Here is an 18,080-nt window from a genome sequence, read left to right as displayed (position 1 = left end):
TGAAAGACGAGTGAGTGGGTGATTTTTTTTTTTTTTCGGTGAACAGACACAGACCAAATGTTGCAGATTTGCTCTTGAGAGAACCATGACAACTATTGTGTTTCTCTTTGGATGTGTATGCTTCACGCTAGCTGTTGAGCACACATGCACAGCAATTAACCTGCCAAGACCAATAATGGTCCTCATGGTTTGAGGTCTACATATAAAGCATTACTTGGTGCAAACAAATCTATTTCAACAGTGAATTGTTAACTGCATTGCAGCTCTGTGTTGCTGTTGTGCTGAAGTCGTTAACATAATCTGGTAGAATGTACTATTCCTTGAACTTTTCTTTTTTTTTTAAGAAAAGACCACACTAAGACAATAACTTTTCTTGCCCTCATGGTTATGGTTGGCAGAAGTCATGTACTATCAAACAACTGTGTTAACCTTTTAACAACTCAAACTACTGAAATGGCTCAAAAGTTTGCAGACCTCAGTTGTCAATATTTTCAATATCCCTAACCTTTTGATATCAATTTGGAGGAGGCTCTTTATCTTCTTAGATGGAAAAGTAACAAATTAGGCTATCTCAATGTTATGCCTTCAGAAAAATCTGATGGCCAGAGATCAGTGTACATCCCCCCTTGAAAAGTATCATTTTGAACAATAATTAAATGAGCACTAAGTTTAATATAACAACCCATGAGCTTATAACAGAAAAGAAAAGTTAATAATAATATATTTGTCATACAAAAATTCAGAAAAAAAACATTGGTGGCCATTGGCATGTGTGTTGGAAAAGAATTTTTTTTAAATAACACAATGACCCATAATGATGACTTGGAGTGATGGTGACATCTTCAATATTTGTAGAGCAATAGCCTGTATCTACATGTATTTATGATTCCATCGATGAAAGGCAGCTCTCAAACACAACCACACTCCTGCAAAGGGCAATATCCTTAAGATAAGATACAACTTTATTGTCTGTAACAAATGAAACAGATTATTGTCTTCCCATGTTTCACTAAAGGCACTGTGCATTTTTCCCTTCATATTCATATTTCTAACAAAGCTAAAAGCGTCAGATATAATGTCATGCAAATGTACAGTACCTACACTTTCGATGCCATCGGTTTAGACAAACTTATCTTGATCCAGAACAAAGAAAAAGGGTCAGAGGGCTTCGGCGTTCACTCAAGTTTTGGCGAAGGTGCTCTTTGGTTATCCTTTACTAAGGATCCATCCAAGTCAATGAAAAATATCCAAGGCACTCTTCTTCTGGGTTAAAAAGCTTTTTAATAAACAGCTAGTTAGTTTATGTTTCGGCCGAAACATGTTGACAATGTTTAACCGTTCCACTATGAACTAGCTGTTTATTAAAAGCTTTTTAACCCAGAAGAAGAGTGCCTTGGACATTTTTCATTGACTTATCTTGAACACATCACTCCAGAGTTTAGAGTCCCAGTAGCCTTCAATTAGCCCTGGCAAACTCTAAGCAAGCTGTTTTGTTACACCCACACATGCAATTCCCCCTCAATGTGGCATATTGTGTTTTTATGTGTTTTTAGTTTGGTTTAGGTTAGTTTATCATGGAGTGAACCGGTATACCAATGTTCTTCAACGATTCTCATTCAAAGTTGCTCTTGTAGGTGTTGAAGTCTGGCCCACCTGGACATCTCTGTGAGACAGTTGAAGATCCTTATGTCTTAAAGTTCTGGACCACTTTAGATACAGTTTGACCAAGGCATTAAGTGAAGATTCTCTGAGACTATCATTAGGGTCTAGCCTAGGCCTACAGTTTTGCACCCTGATTTGTCTGCATGAAACTGAATAATTATGTAATAAAAGTAATAGGCCTATTATAAACACTGCTTTTCTGTGATAAGCTCAAAAAAATGTTGTATTAATCACAGTCTATGCACATTTTGGAAACTATTTATTATCTAACTTTGTCGCACCCACTAGCTCAACCCCTCTAAAACCAATTGACAGTGCAAACAAATAGGGCTGACAGATCTGACACCACCTGGTTCGAGTCTAGTGTAGGATGACTAAGTGTGCGCATGCGCTGATGTAAAAGGTTTTGCCAATGCCTTGTTCAAGGCGCATGAAATATAGCTACTACACGATGAAATAGACAGAAACAAGTGTGCTGAACATTCCGCTGTGTTATTTTCGTGCCCCCTTGGCAGGTCTTTGATCAGGCCTATCCATGTAGAGGCAGAGAAGCACAGCGGCTAGGTCTGGTGGAAAGGTAGCTTATTGTTGGTTTCTAAGCAACTCAGTAATGATGACATATCAGTACGTCATTTCCTACTTAGCTATGCGACTTGTTCGTGAGGGCGCATGCAAAAGCAGCCTGCGCAGCGCGCGTGAACACTTGGCCATTTTAATGCATTCTGGGTAGAATTTTTTCACTGCGCAGACTGCCTCTGCATGCGCCGTCACGAATGCGCACATGGTTTAATAACAGCATTGGAAAGGCGACGAGGAGAGCGCATTAGAAGTTGTTCATTCACCGTTCTTCACGAGGGCTATTAACGAATTGAAAGTATTACGCAGGGGAAAAAAGACGCGCGTGCACTCCAACTCATAGTATTTACAATGTGTAGCCTACTTCCTCGGCTAGTTACGAGCGCTCCAACGAAACGGCACCGCATTCACCATCGCGCATGCATTAGCAACACAGAACGTAACTTGAGATTGCCGACCGACTTTTCGCTGTTTTGTCTCGGATAAACGACAAACTGGTGCTGTATAATTTAAATTAATGAACTTAAACTAATAGGCTAGCAGCTATATGCTTTGGAAGTATCTTAGCCTGATGGCATTATCAACCACGGTTTTCGCCAAAGATACTGGAGAAGCAGGTCGGATATAATGACTAGAATTCAAGAGCACTGGTGTGGATGTTGGGGCAGGCTACCCTGTCTGGCTATTGTGAAGTTCGGTTAACGGTTTGTTTATGTATAAAGTGTGATGTCTGTGGAAATATGCCTGACGCTTAGACTAAAGAAGAGCTATGAGTGGAATTTTAAAAACTTGAAAGTTAGTTATGATAGACCTATAGGCCTAGCAGTCGATATGCCGTAAGAAATTCCCCAGCAGCTGCTGCCAAATGGCAGCCTCTCCATGATCATGTTAGTCTTGCTTCGGTGTCGCATGGTAGGCTACAGGTAGGCCTAGTTAGGCGGTAGGATGAGCACGGATCTGGATCGCATGTCGTTGAGTTCCTCCGCGAACTCGGTGGCATCCAGCTCCCGCTCGCTGTCTGTCAATGTCAAGAAACTACACAATGCGCTCAACCTGCTGCTGAGCGACTTTGAAAGGGAGCAGTTCATCCACTGTCTGAATGTGTACCACTCCAAGCGCAACGTCTACGACCTGGTCCAGACACTCAGGGTCATCCTCAACGCACCCAGCAAACGTCAGCTGCTGCCCATGTTGCGGCTTGTAATTCCGCGCTCAGACCAACTTTTGTTTGACCAATACACATCGGAAGGTCTATATTTAAAATCGGATTTCTTAGCGAGCAATGACAGCCCTGACTCAGCTCCGGACTGTGGTAACGCAAGTACCACGCTCGCCACGGTTTATCCATCTCAGGCACAACGTTCTGCAGACACTAGCAGCGCCAGCAGTGACAGCGGTACTACCCTGGTGCCACTGCCGCCGGGAAGCCGCTTTTTGTATGAACCTCTTGGAGAGCTCCGACAGGTGGTCCTCAAGCGGCACAAGGGCAACGACGGTTTGGGTTTCAGCATCCGCGGGGGCTCCGAGCACGGCGTCGGCATCTACGTATCGCTATTGGAACCTGGTTCTCTTGCCGAAAAAGAGGGACTACGAGTGGGCGATCAGATCATGAAGGTCAACGACAAAGTCTTCGAGAGTATCACACACGCGGAGGCTGTTAAGGTAGGACTTTTGTCTTCCATGTCGAGCAAGTTTACCACCACTTTTAAGAACATTGTCTAATTACGACGTAACCACATTCGAAACAGATGTGAACCGAGATATCGTGCTTTGTGAACTGAATACCCTAACCGGAGCTGTCCGTGGTGCTGAACTGTAAGGAAGTTAAGACGCGTCTTCGTGGTGTTACTTCAGGAGTAGAATAAAGAGAGATAATAAAGAATAGAGTGAAACGGCATCGCTGATATCGTCTAGGGAGTTAAAGTGAACGATCCTGAAACATTTCTGGTCAATGTGTAGGCCTACAGTGTTTGCTATACAGGATTTTTCAAATTGACAGAGGAAGACAGTGTTACATATACAGCACACTGCTCAAAAATACAGTAGGAACACCAAAACATAACAATGCAATTTCAAATCAATCAAGATGTCTATGAAATCACCCTATCATCCAGTGGGCAAGAGGACACATGAACCGATCACATGTCTGATTGACTTTTGAAGTTCCGTTGTATTGTTTTAATGTTCTTATTATTTTTGACAAGTGTAATAATGTAAACCACGGTACACATTGCCGCAGAGAAAATATTATCCTTGCCATTTATGTTGAAAAAGACATATTGTTATAGGCCAGGGGTAACCAAACTTAACTTTGACAAGGCCCTCCATATACCAGTAGATTTCAGCCAAGGCCCCCCTAACATGGGCCGTGACACTATTTTATTTCTGTGCACCACCTTTCACAAGCCAATGTAGTTTGTGCATCCTTAAATCCATGGCTGTGCATTGGTTTCACTGTGTGTTGGGGCGGGGGCAGCCGTGGCCTAATGGTTATGGAGGTGGTCTTAAGGTCAGAGGGTTACAAGTTCGAATCCCACCCTTACCCTCTCTCCAGCCATGGCTGAAGTGCCCTTGGGCAAGGCACCTAACCCCACACTGCTCCAGGGACTGTAACCAATACCCTGTAAAATAATTGTAAGTCGCTTTGGATAAAAAAGCGTCACCTAAGTGTAATGTAGTAATGCGATGTAGTGACTGGTGAAGAGAGGCAGCACTGTTTTCTAGAGCCTGTTGTACACGTGTGCTTGTGCGTTAACATTCTGTCTGCAGAACTGACTCTCTGCCACTCTGTTGTTTGTCTTCATCACCAAGGAGAGACTTTTCCAGAAATGTGATCTGGCTTGAGGAGTGTGACCCGACCTGCGCACTCCTACTCCTCTACTCACTGCTTTGCCATGTCTAGCCATACCATCTGTCAAAAAAAAACACACCCCCACACCCATTCTGTATTTCTACACTTCTGGCAATTGACTGGGAAGATAACACTACAATGATCGATGGTTGGCGTTTTTTGCATTTACAATCAAGTCATGTTGTATTCATGATTGAACATTGCCCTTCCGTTGTTAGCCATCTGATTGGGTTGGGCTGAGGGTAGTAGTGGACTGAGGAAAGGCTGAATTATTAAGCAGGTGGAGCTCAAACCCAGGGCCGGATTAATGCACTGGGATATGGCTGCAGCCTAGCCAAATGTTGCCTTTCTCACAAATACTTACCACACCACCACATCAAATTTTAAATATTCATTATGACTGAGAAACTGCACTTTTCATACATGAAAATGTGGATCTTCTCCATGTCTGCCGTTTTGGATTTCCAGAAATAGACATTTTTAGCTGCAAAACCTACTATACTTTGGTCATACTAGTCAATATTAGTTTATTACTTCGTAAATATTTACGAAAAGATTAATTTTGGCAATAGGCAGCACAGTTTCAATGAGCAGCATAATTGCAGTACCTTCTCTGGCCACCATCCTACACAGTGCACCTTTAATAAACAAGCTTAGACTGTTTGTACCAGTCCGTCTTTCTCTCAATTCCTTTTTACATCTCTCACTCTCACATGCACACTTTTTAAAGGCACATAAGTCCCTCATAACACCTTTACCCATTAAGGCATGGCATTATAAATTTGCAACATTACCAGAATGGCAATGACCAAGTCGTAGTGTATTGATAAAGGCCCTGTGTTATGTCATGGTGATGGTGGTGTAGTACTGTGGTAGTTAACGTTTCAATGACTATTACTGCGTTCCACTGGTGGAGCAGCATGCACCATGGGGCTTCATGGTAGGAATATGCAACGATTTGCTTCCTCACCAGAGGCCTAGAGGTGTCATTCAGCATAATCAGGTTGTGTGGCGGTCTGTGTACAGAAGAGAGCAATATTATCCTCCGTGTAATCAGCTTAGGCCGTTATATCTGTCTGCCTTCATAGCAATGATTCTACTGTGCTTGCCTCATACCATGTACAAACCCCAACTCCGGTGAAGTTGGGACGTTTGGTAAACTGAGAATAAAATCAAAATGCTATCATTTTCAAAACATTCAATACATTCCTTAGATGGGGAATAGTGAAAAGACAACATATCAAGTGTTATTACCGAGAAGAAATATTTTTTCAGGGGACATATGTACTCATTTCTAATTTGATAACTGCAACACGTCTCAAATAAGTTGGGACGGGGATCCGTGAAATGTTATAAACATCCAAATAAGAAAAAACAACAAGGAAGAACATTTCAAAATGAATTGTACTGATGAACAATTTGAGTGTCCAGGTATAAGACAATCAGGGAGAGGCTGAGTCACTCAGAATTAAAGATGCAGAGGGAACAATTACCATAGTTATTACATAAAGTTTTGAATTCCATTGATTTACCGTGATTGAGTGTATATAAGACATATTTTTGTCATTAAAATCATTGAATAGGTTCATGACATCATGAAATATATATTGGCTGTAGTCTCACTCTAGCACTCCGAGAATAGTGAAAGCTAGTGCAAACAGCTAGTGAAAACATGACCATATTAAGGACGCTTCATGTGTGCAAATGATAGAGGGGTTTAACATTCCCCTATCCACCCGAGCTCACTTGAAATAGACCCAGACGACATGGGAAACTGTCCTTTGCTTGCAGAAGTTGCAGAAGTCAATTCTTTTTGAAAATAATAGAGTCTTGCACGTCCTGTGCTACAGTGAAAATTGACCATGCAAGTTGTATTAGTTCTAACTTCAAATATCAGCCTCCATGATGACATGGGGGTGCAGTAGTACATTGGTTAAGCTGTTCTAACTCACCTGTAGAATTGAATACAGTACTGAATGAAATAAATGGGTTTTAAACAGCATGAAAAGCCACTCGTGCATTATATTTTGAAGGGAGATCTTCGATTACTGCCACATAGTAAGGACAAATTGCATTCTCTACTATGTTTTAACAGTTTAACTCCAACATAAGGACCAGCAGGACATAAAATGGCTGGCTTTTGGTCAAGACCTGTCACACTGTAAGCACTACAGAAAGGAAAACATTGAAAAACATGACAAGGAATACACCTACCATTTAAGCTGGTGAAATCATGTCCAAGATAGGAATCAACACTGTTTTTATATAAAATCATCTCATCGGTTAATGCTATTAACTGTTAAGTGTTGTTCTTTGTTTTGTTTTTAGTCTTCCTCGACATTTGCTGCCTTTTATTGTCCCCGTCCCAACTCTTTTGATTTGGATTTGCGTTGGATTTACATATTCATGAATATCCCCCAAAACAATAATTTTGGTCAGTTTTGATGGCTGATATGTTTTCTTTGTACCGTTCTCCAACTAATGTCAGAACCAGACTTTTTGAAAATGGCAGTATTTTGTTATTATTCACAATTAAGCTTGCGTCCCAACTTCTATGGAGTTGGGGTTTGTAGAGTAGAGTAGTAGAGTAACATTTATTAATCCCGAAGGAAATTAAGGTGTCTAATAGCATACATAGATAAATACAGAATACAAAATACACGTCAATACAAGTCATTATAGGCCTACACATTATTTCACATATATTAAACATATTATACATATAGTACACACTTAAAGGACCAGTTCAGTCAATTTCAATAGGCTGTTGTATTGCTCACGCTACCCTTGACTTGTCAGTACCCGGTGATGCCACATTTTTTGGCTCAGCCCTTTCCGAGATATGAGCAAATCTAATGGGGGCAGCGTTTGTTTACATTTTCAAAAAAATGAAACATAGGCCAACTCCAAATATTTTCCCAAAAGGTACTGCTGTTTGCTAGTTGTCTGCTTATGTTTTATAAACTTTTGGATGTTTTTGGGAATAAATAAAAATGTTTTTTTGAAATGTAAACAAAGAGCTGCCCCCATTACAATGACCAAGATCTCGAAAACGGCTGAAGAAGAAGAAGAAGAAAAAAAATCTCAGGCACTGACAAGTCCAGGGTAGTGTGAGCATTACAACTGCATGTTGAAATTGACTGAACTGTCCCTTTAAATACATTTAGCCAAAGGCAGCACACACACACATAAGTGGTTGGTGATGAAAAGTGTAAGAGCGGTTCATCACATGTGCCATAGCTGAATGGTACAGAGCACAAATTGAAGAGTGTTGAAACAGTCTGTGCTGTAATTGTCCTAGCCAGAGCAGGACAATTATACTCTATATAGTCTATATCTTTATTTGATATAACAACCCTAATCATTTGAGGCACGACTGGGGCTGCTAACATATTTTTTTAATACTTTTGGGGTTTGTCAAAGATTTAGAACAAGGATTTATCTGCTTGCTGCAGCATGGCAACACTGCATAAAAGTTGTCAGCAAATGTCAGGAAAGTTTTGAAATAGAAGTCACTGCGCTGGCATGGGACCTCCTCCATGTCATCAGTAATCTGCCCTGATTGGCATTCATCTAGCTTACACGAATTGCATGTGCAGTCTAGGTTCAAAAGATCGACCCGCGAGCCAATATCGATTCACGTTCGAAAAGTGTGATATCGTATTCATGGAGACTACATGAACACATACACACAGCTCTATCATGTAAATAGTGCCAGTCTTTTCCCAACTTTCTCTCTAATATCAAGTTTCCCACTTCTTTCTCTCATACCAAGGTATTTCATGTTTGTATGGGCTTTAGAGGCTGAAATTTAGGGTTTTTTTAGGTTTTATAGCCAGTTTTAGAATACTAGGCATAATGGGTGAAAGTGACCCAGCAATACAGAAGATCAAAATCAAATTGAGTCGGATCGTGGATCAATTCGGATTGTGACCTTCTGGATTGGAATTGAATCGCTCCTGAAAATCTGGATCAATTTCCAGCTCTAGTGCAGTCCACATGTTTGTGAGGTAGTTTGCTCACTGATTCAAGTAGAAAGCAGCCTTTTTATGTATTGGAAAGTCACATTAGATATTTCTGTCCACCTTTCTGCCCAGGCATTCAACCCCATCTTTCTAAAGACAAAGCAGATCTCATTGTGATCACATAAATATCTGCTTCATTGCAAACACAGCTATTGACTTGAAAGGACGTTTTTTTTCCCCACAGCAAATATCAAAGTCCATGCTACATTACAGATAAATTATCTTCGGATAAAGAACTTTCTCTATCCAAAGAGAATTCATCTGTAAGGTAGCAGGGACTTTGGTGCTCAATCATTGTCTCTTTTTCATCTTTCTTTCTGTTTTTTTTCCTTCCCCGCCAGGTTCTGAAGGGCAATAAGAAGCTGTCCATGTCAGTGCGGTCCGTGGGCCGCATTCCCGGTGGTTACGTGACCAATCACGTGTACACGTGGGTGGACCCGCAGGGTCGGAGCATATCCCCGCCCCCAGACCTGACGGAGCACCACAGCGCCTCTGTCCCACTGCGGCGCAGGGACAGCCAGAGACGCAGTAACATGCAACTGCTGCAGGATGGCGATGAGAAAAAGGTGTGTGTGTGTGTGTGTGTGTGTGTGTGTGTGTGTGTGTGTGTGTGTGTGTGTGTGTGTGTGTGTGTGTGTGTGTGTGTGTGTGTGTGTGTGTGTGTGTACACCCAGATGCCCCCACTATGGTAGTAAAATCCTCTTAATGTTTCTTTGTAGGGCTCAGCACTTTGTAGGGCATTTTCCCCATGGCCCAGCAGTGATTCCCATGAGTTTTGTCGCCTATCCATGTTCCTGAACAAGAGTTCATACCCTGACTTAATCAATTGACTTCAGAAGTATGTCCTTGTTTGGAGCACTTGTCTGCTTGCCATGTTCTGTTTTTGTTGTCCTTGATTTCTTTGCTACTGTCGGTTGTCACTGTCATTAGTATTGTGTTGTTTGTGCAAGCTTTTATTATACCCCCGAAACGCGCAGCTTCTGGGATGTAATGGTTTTGCTTGCACCGCCACTGTGTAAGGTCTTTTGTGTTAAAGCGATAACTTTTGAACGGATGGATGGATTTGTCCCAGATTCGGGGTGTGTTGAGTCAAGTCAAGTCAAGTCAGCTTTTATTGCCACTTTCATCATATGCACAAGACATGCAAGGAAAAATGAAATTACGTTTTCTCTCTATACCATGCTAGGACAAGACATATACAAACTGACATAAGTGCAGACAGGACAGGTAACAGTGATGGACTGGTAACAATGGACAATAATAAATACAGTATAAATGAACATTTAACATTGAACATTTAACATTTAACATTTAACATTGAACATGTAACAAAGATAAGATAAGATAAATAAGAAGAGACACTACAATAATAGAAATACTCTAGGGTGGGTTCATGAACTGTTTTTGAGTAACAGTTTCAAGATGGAGTAACAGTTTCAAGATGGCCGGAACAGTTGTTTGGTTTTAAGCCTATGCACGGCACTGATCTATAATATGCGTATATAGGCGGACGGGAGATGTGGGAATGATGGGGGCCTGGAAGCATTGCGTATCCGGGATACACCTTTAGCAGTCTTAGACGACTGCATAGGCTTAGTTGTGAATGATGTCAGTACTGTGTTGTCTGTCTGTGTAAGCTTTTATTTTGCTACTTTTACCTGCAACCAAATCTATCTTCTGGTATAAATTATGTCACCTTACCTTACCTTTATATTCAGTATGTATATTGTATGTGTATGTGTTTGTGTGCAAAACTTGCAGGTTAATCTGGTTCTGGATGATGGCCGTTCCTTGGGCCTGATGATCCGTGGTGGGTCTGAGTATGCGCTCGGCATCTACATCACTGGAGTGGACTGGGGTTCGGCTGCAGAGTTTGGGGGACTGAAGGTACCGTCTTTTTTCTCTCCTCTTCTTTTTCCTCAACAATAGATGTGCCACCGTTTTATGCATTGATATGTCGTCTACACCGACCTTATCAATAGCGTAGCGTAAAATGTCGAATTTCAAATAAGTTAGTGTGCAGACCAATATTTCAGGGGTAGTATGTAGATACTGAGGGGGATATCCATCATCTCATCTTGTCAAATTGGCCCCATTTAATTGCTGACATGGCTTTTCACCAGAAGAGGGCCCTGTTACTGAAACTTCAAGTACTAGCCCACTTTTTGAAGCTAAATGGTTCAAAGCTTCAGCAAAACATTCATTTGCCCATCACTAAGACATAGCCATTACAATGTTGATGACAGTAAGGGTATAACATAGGCTCTGTGCCAAGTGGTAAGTTTTGGACCTCTTTAGACAAAGTGTTATGATTGATGGTGTGCTAACAGCATTGAAATTTCTGGTGTAAAACAAATTATTTTCTTCATCAGCTCTTTGGTCTTTCTCTTCCATTCAATTGCTTACAGCAGGAAATGGGTAGGGGTTGGCGCTACGTAATACTGGCTTATAGCCAACTGTTCAGCTCTCACCTCAAGGCGTTCCAGGCCTTCTATTTGAAGAGGGAGTTGGAGAGTTTTTTTATACAATCCAAAATGTATCTATTTTCCGTTTATTTAAGTGATGTTATAAACCTTGTTTTGCTGTAATCTCACCAGATGTTGAACATAGTGTATGGAAATCTGCAATTTGGGAAATAACGTGTGTGGTTATTGAAATACAGTTCCAACTTCTACTTTTCAAAAGGGGTGTATTCATAGTTGCTGTGCACTGTAAGCTCAGCTCGGCATTTCAAGCAAAAGGTGCCATTCCAAACTCAATTGCAAAGGCCGACTACAGCTAATACTAGATTATATTGTGCTATCTCATGATAATAGTTTCAAAAGACAGACCCATTGTTGTCATTATGGCACAATGTGTGTTTGTCCCACAGTGCATAAAATGAAATTCCATTTATTTTGTTTGTCTTGGCAAAGCTGGTATATTATGGGCACATGTACTGTATAATTTATCCATCTTCCCATTTACGTCATACTGTAATTAACCAAGTTCACAGCCAAGCTATGTAAGATAACATGAGAAGGAGACAAACATCTTTCTTTTAAATCAAAAGAAAAGGGCGTTTTTCCTCACCCCTGCTGCTACCAGGGGCCACATTTACATGCTCTGACCCTTGTGCTTCAATGCTGTCTTTTTTTAGTCTAAACTGTCTGATTCATGTGAACTTCGTGCCATTTTAGTGTTTTATTATTTATCAGCATACCATGACCCTAGCTTTTGTCTTTCATGTGTCTTCTTCTTAATGAACCTATTTTTACTACTATTTTATTTTTTATTTATTCATTTATTTTCATTTAATTTCATTATTATCATTTCTGAATATTGTTTTTGTTAAATATAACTGTTAAGCACATTGAGCTGCATGTCTTGTATGAATTGTGCTATACGCAAATACAGTTGTTGTTATTATTATTATTATGTAAACTCCCACCAATCATCTTTACACCATGGCCCTCCCTTCTCTCACTGCAGGTGGGTGACCAGATTTTGGAGGTGAACGGTCACAGCTTCCTGAGCATCCCACATGACGAGGCCGTGCGCATCCTCAAGTCGTCTCATCACCTGATGATGACGGTCAAGGACGTGGGCCGTCTGCCTCACGCTCGCACCGTCGTCGGGGAGACCAAGTGGATCAGCAGCTCCCAAATCACAGAAAGTTCAACCACTGGCAGTGTGGCAGGGTGAGTAAGAGTTGCCAGATTATTGTCGACTTTCAAATCTTGTACCGTACTTAGTCTGTCAAAGAAGATAACGAATAACGTTTCCTAGAGGGCCTGGTTTATCCGCCTCCCTTGGTTTGCTACTGGTTGAGGCCAGAAAAGGCTGTGCCGAAGTTTAAACCAAACATTTTCTTAGTCCCAATGGAACGTCTCTGCTTAAACCACATCATTGCCTTGAACACGCCTCTACCCAGGTCCGTTGGAGTTGCTCAAAGTTGATTGCTTCCGGACAACTTATATATTATTATATTATTATTATATATATTACATATTATTAACTATTTATATAATGACAATAAAAGCACTCTACTCTACTACTCTCCAATGTGGGTTGAGTTCTTGATTTCTCCGGAGCTCAGAAACGATATTTGTATTGCTTCTGTTAATACTAAAATGTTAATACTAATGCAAAGCAATGATCATAATTCTATGATGATGCTTTTTTTTTGCAATTAACTTGGATGTTTGTGAGAGTGTGAAAAAGTGAAAGCCCACCTGGGAAACTCCCTTTGCCGATGTGACACAGAACTCCACAGCACACAGTGCTCCCTGTACACAACAAAATTGTATTTATGCCTCACACGAGCAAGCAGGCTGCCGGAAACGGCGCCCCCAGGGAGCAATGCGGTGGAATGGTACCATGCTCAGAGTACCTCATTGATGGAGGAGGATGGGGGAGAGCACTGGTTAATTACTTCCCCCACGTACCTGGCAAGTCGGGAATTGAACTGGCAACCCATGGGCTACAAGCCTGGCACCCTAACCAATTACCCCCTATCAGTGTGCTCTGAATGCTGTGTGTTTTTGAGTCTATACCTCTGCATCATGTCAAATCATTCATTCAGAAACTTTTTCTAATCTGATCTGATTCTTTTATATTTTGTTTCTGTTTCCACCACAGACTTCATCTCGACCAAGGAACATTGGAAACATCAGGAAAAGTGAGTCATAACATGTCCATTCTTGTGTCGTTTATGAAATGCTTCCTTCGAGAATGTTCAGTTGTCATCATCATAAACAACATTTTGTTATTGACTGAGTTTAACTTGTGCACTTTGTAGGATGGTGACCAGAGTAGGTCATGCAACTATACTACTCATTGAAACTGTGCTGCCTTTTGCCAAATTTGACCTTTTCATTTAGTAAATATGTATATCTAGTAAATAATTCAACTAATATTTACTAGTATGACCAAAGTACAGTATTGCAAGTTTCGCAGCTAATGTGTTTGTTCATGTTTTCGATGGTTTTACTTTATTATTTTATTTTATTTTATTTTAATTATTTTTGTCCTGTCAGGGACTACAGATGTAAAGCACGAATAGACCACGATAAGACATGAGCGATTCCAGCGACAGAAGTAATTTTTTACTTTGTATTGTGTCACGGGAGACAGAAGAGACAAAAGCGATTTGGGCAACTAGAGCGACAGTTTGTAGTTGGACTTGAGCAAATATTATGCAAGTTAGCTATGATTTGGTTCGGCGACAGCTGCCACAGCCAATGGGAATGTTGGAATAATTGCATTCTGCTTTTAACGGACATACTTTGTCGCTTTTATCACTCGTATCGCTCTTGCTGCGCAGTCCAGTAATTCTTTGTTGCTTGATCTTGTCGCTGCCTGGTGTCGGTTAGGCTAACTCTGGTACAATGCATGAAATGGCAACATTTATGTTTTAATTGTACATGGTCCCTATAATAAACTGAATTGAATACCCACATTCCCACCATCCAACCCTCCACCATCCACTGCCTCTAACCAAAGAGAGTAGATTAGAGTAAGATGATCCAAGGCCGTGCATTTCCTGGATCCATGTGATGTCATGTAAACGCCCCTTTAAGACTTGCAGTTAAGAGACCTAGTTTGGATGCTTTAGGCTGAGAATAAATCTTGTTCCCTTGGCACTGTAGATGCCAGTTGTAGCGCACATCTTATGCAAGTCATCACCAAATGCCACCGAAAGAGAAGAAGAAGGAGGGGACAACGCCCACTTACGAGATCAAACTGGAGCACACTCCTTTGCTCTGGGTGGGCGCAGTTTGAATCGTCTTTCTCTAATCTTCTCTCTTTGTTCTAGCCGGGCTTCTACAAGGGTGTAGCGGGATCCCAGGTGACCCTCTCCAGCCTGGTGAACCAGAGTCGAGCCATGCTGGAGGAGCAGGCGCGGCACCTCCTGACGGAGCCCGAGAGGCAGACCATGGGCTACTACCTGGAGGAGTACAAGGAGGGCCACGTCGGAGTGGAGCAGCTGGTCATGGCCCTGTTTGAGCTGCTCAACACCCACGCCAAGGTGTCTGTGTAGTTTGTGTGTGCGTGTGTGTGTGTGTACCAGGGGTGGAACTTAAACATTTTCCCGACCAGTCGCTGTGGCAGGTAGATTCTAAAATCTACCAGTCACTCACAATTTTTCCTGGTCACCATTTTTACCAGCTCATATTCAACCGTTCCAAACATTGTAATGCCAAGTAAGATCTATGGATTTTGGGTAGTTCAGATTTTATTACTCGTTAAGCAGACTTAATTACATGCTGCAGGACTCTTGCGCATTAGTGCTGCCATAACAGGCTGTAAAATTACCAGTTATGATACTTTCTATGATACAGTTGAAATTGGCCAGTATGGCCGCCTCAGAAAAAAAGAATTGCTGTCTAGCAGTCGTTGTGAAGTGATGAGACCAGCTTCGTAATTGATGTATACTTTGTGTTCTTTGGTACTTTGTGGTGCCCACATTTTGTGGAGCCCCATACATCTAGGTAGTTTTGATGTTACAGGTAAAAGTAGAGGTGTAAAAATGTTTCCTCACTGACAGGTTACAATTAGGGATTGTTTTGGTGTGGACACAGTTCAGCATTCGTTAGCTTCTCTTTAGCAGTGTATCTGTAACCAATGTAATCTAGTGCAGCTCAGCATGGAGCATTTTAACTGAGCGAATAGAGCAATTTTTAGCTTGCTTGGTAGTGCCTCTGCCTACTTTACCAATTTCTGTATGGGATTGAGGGTTAGGAGGTGATTGCATTGGCCCAGATACCAAATAGCAGAGCTTGGCATGTAATGTTATTACAGCTTCTTCGCGTAATCCCCTGACTTTTAGCTGACCGTGGTGGGAGTCTGCCTCTGTTACTGGGGTTGCTGTAAGATCACAGTTTCAAGTCTGGGTCTGAACTGCGTTTCACAAGGCAATCATGTTTTTTTCTTACCTACCTCTTGCCTACCAATTGGTTTGCTTAGTAACGGGGTCACTGTCCAGTGTAAGGACCTCCGCACATCGGTTCCGACAGTACAGCGGCGTAGTATCAATTCCGACAATTTCAGTTACCCATGCATGGCCAAATTCATCACAACAGAGCATGGATAATCAATGGGTGGCTCGGACAAAATAGAGCTCTAACATAATTGGGCACTGGGGACATCTGCACCAGTGTGTAGGGTTGTATTGAAAACAGTGGAATTGAATATCTGCAGAGCAGTGCTCCGTACTTTGTTGTAACCGGCGTGCAGAGACCCTAATTATTATTATAGTATGACAAAAGACAGTGACAGTAGTTCTGAAAGTGGTCTCACTGTATTTTGCTCTCTAATCCACATGGTCTCATCCATTTGCCCTGAGATGTCAAAGTAAAAGTAAAAAGCAAACAAAAAGAAATACATATTCCATCCAACACAGCAGGTAACCAGTAGACCTGTGTACTTATATTACGGTCAGGTGACACTGCACTGGTTGGATCAAGTTTGTAGTGGTTTCTTGTAAGGTTTTTAGTGTTTTCAGTAACAAGACTAGTAACAACAGTCAACACAGTAACAATAGTCTATAGACCTCATTAGGTACTACGGAGTAACTGGTGTAACTGTTATGTAATATCATATACTGTTGTACTTACACATAAATTGCATGAATTTACTTTTATTTTATACTTTTTGACACCTCTGCATTTGCTCCACTGTAGTTCTCGCTGCTGTCTGAAGTGCGAGGCCTGGTGACCCCTCAGGATTTGGAGTGTTTCGACGGCATGGTCCTCCGACGCGAGATTGATGCTCTGAAGGCCCGGCAGGGTGGTGCAGAGGCAGCCGCCCTCCAGCCAGACTCCTACTCCGTGTTGTCCTACCCAGACACACTGGCCTCCTCATCAGCCAGCTTCATGACCAACACCACACTCAGCTCAGCACGGGTGAGACACGGCCATACTATACATATAGTAGGGCTGCACAATTTATCATCATTCATCAAAAATCTCAATTTTTGCTGCAATGATTACCCCTTCAGGGGATAGCCTATGTTATAACCTTACTGTCACTTAAATTATGATAGCTGTCGTAATCTATCACTTAGGGTTCTCTGTACTGTCATAACAATGTTGTTACGGTGTAGTTGAACCCCATCTTTACAGATCATCTTCAATAGTGTTTCTCAATGGGGGCTCTACTGTTCCGATAGTGCATGGTATCTGCACATTATTGTTTACTGATACATCAAAGACAGCTCTCCTCATCCCCACCTTATTATTCTTTCTCTGTCTCATGTACACACACTATGAATCATTCTCAACTGCCAGGAGAGACTGCTGTGGTTGATAGATATGATGGAGGTAGGGCAGATTTCAGGTGACATGCTGTGGTTGCTGTGTCCAGCTGTGGTTGCTGTGTTGCTGTGCTGCTATGTTGCTGTGTTTGTGTGTCTATGACCTGTGTACACCAACTAGGCATCTAAGGTCTATGAAGAAAAACTTGCTGGTTTTACCTACTGTTAAAACAACGTGTGGTGAAGCAGCCTTTAGCTACTATGCTGCAAAGCTTTGTAACTAGCTTCCAGGGGGAGTAAAAAATGCCCCTACTTTTGATAGTTTTAACCCATTTTAGCCCAAGCCCTTTTTGGGAAAACCTATTAAAACCTAAATATCTCTGCCTCCGAAGCATATAAAAACATGAAATAAGTTGCATTTAAAAGCTAGAACCTTCATTTTGCACTAGAATGTGTTCATTCAGCTCTAACATACCCACATCTTAGATGAAACAGCTCAAATCTCAAGAAGCTTAATGCAGCATATATCAGCGTTTTCACACCTGGTCCCTTTCAGCCGCCTAAGCGAACACAGAGTAGTGACTCAGCATTTTTGCCACATGTGAACGCTCCAAAGCGTACCCAGACCCCTAGGAAGCGAACCGTACTGAGACTTTGGTTGACGTGGTCTCAGTTTGTTTCGCTTATGAGTTCTGACAAGTTACAGTTGTGACTAGGTGTAATCACTTAA

The 18,080-nt window shown here is 41.7% G+C and overlaps 1 protein-coding gene across 1 annotated transcript in view; it reads left to right on the top strand.

The window, feature by feature from the left end:
• Positions 1–3,183: 3,183 nt before the first annotated feature.
• Positions 3,184–18,080, top strand: part of whrna (whirlin a) — a 23,958-nt gene continuing 9,061 nt past the window's right edge. Inside the window, exons 1-7 of the mRNA XM_063211434.1 lie at positions 3,184–3,900; positions 9,456–9,680; positions 10,876–11,001; positions 12,586–12,794; positions 13,735–13,774; positions 14,912–15,124; positions 16,779–17,000. Coding sequence (XP_063067504.1) covers positions 3,184–3,900; positions 9,456–9,680; positions 10,876–11,001; positions 12,586–12,794; positions 13,735–13,774; positions 14,912–15,124; positions 16,779–17,000 — 1,752 coding nt within the window. The remainder of the gene's footprint in view (positions 3,901–9,455; positions 9,681–10,875; positions 11,002–12,585; positions 12,795–13,734; positions 13,775–14,911; positions 15,125–16,778; positions 17,001–18,080) is intronic.

The sequence above is a fragment of the Engraulis encrasicolus genome, chromosome 11 (genome assembly GCF_034702125.1).
Source record: "Engraulis encrasicolus isolate BLACKSEA-1 chromosome 11, IST_EnEncr_1.0, whole genome shotgun sequence".
Lineage (NCBI taxonomy): Eukaryota > Metazoa > Chordata > Actinopteri > Clupeiformes > Engraulidae > Engraulis > Engraulis encrasicolus.
Note: the sequence above shows the minus strand (reverse complement) of the source record. Positions and strands in the feature narration are given on the sequence as shown.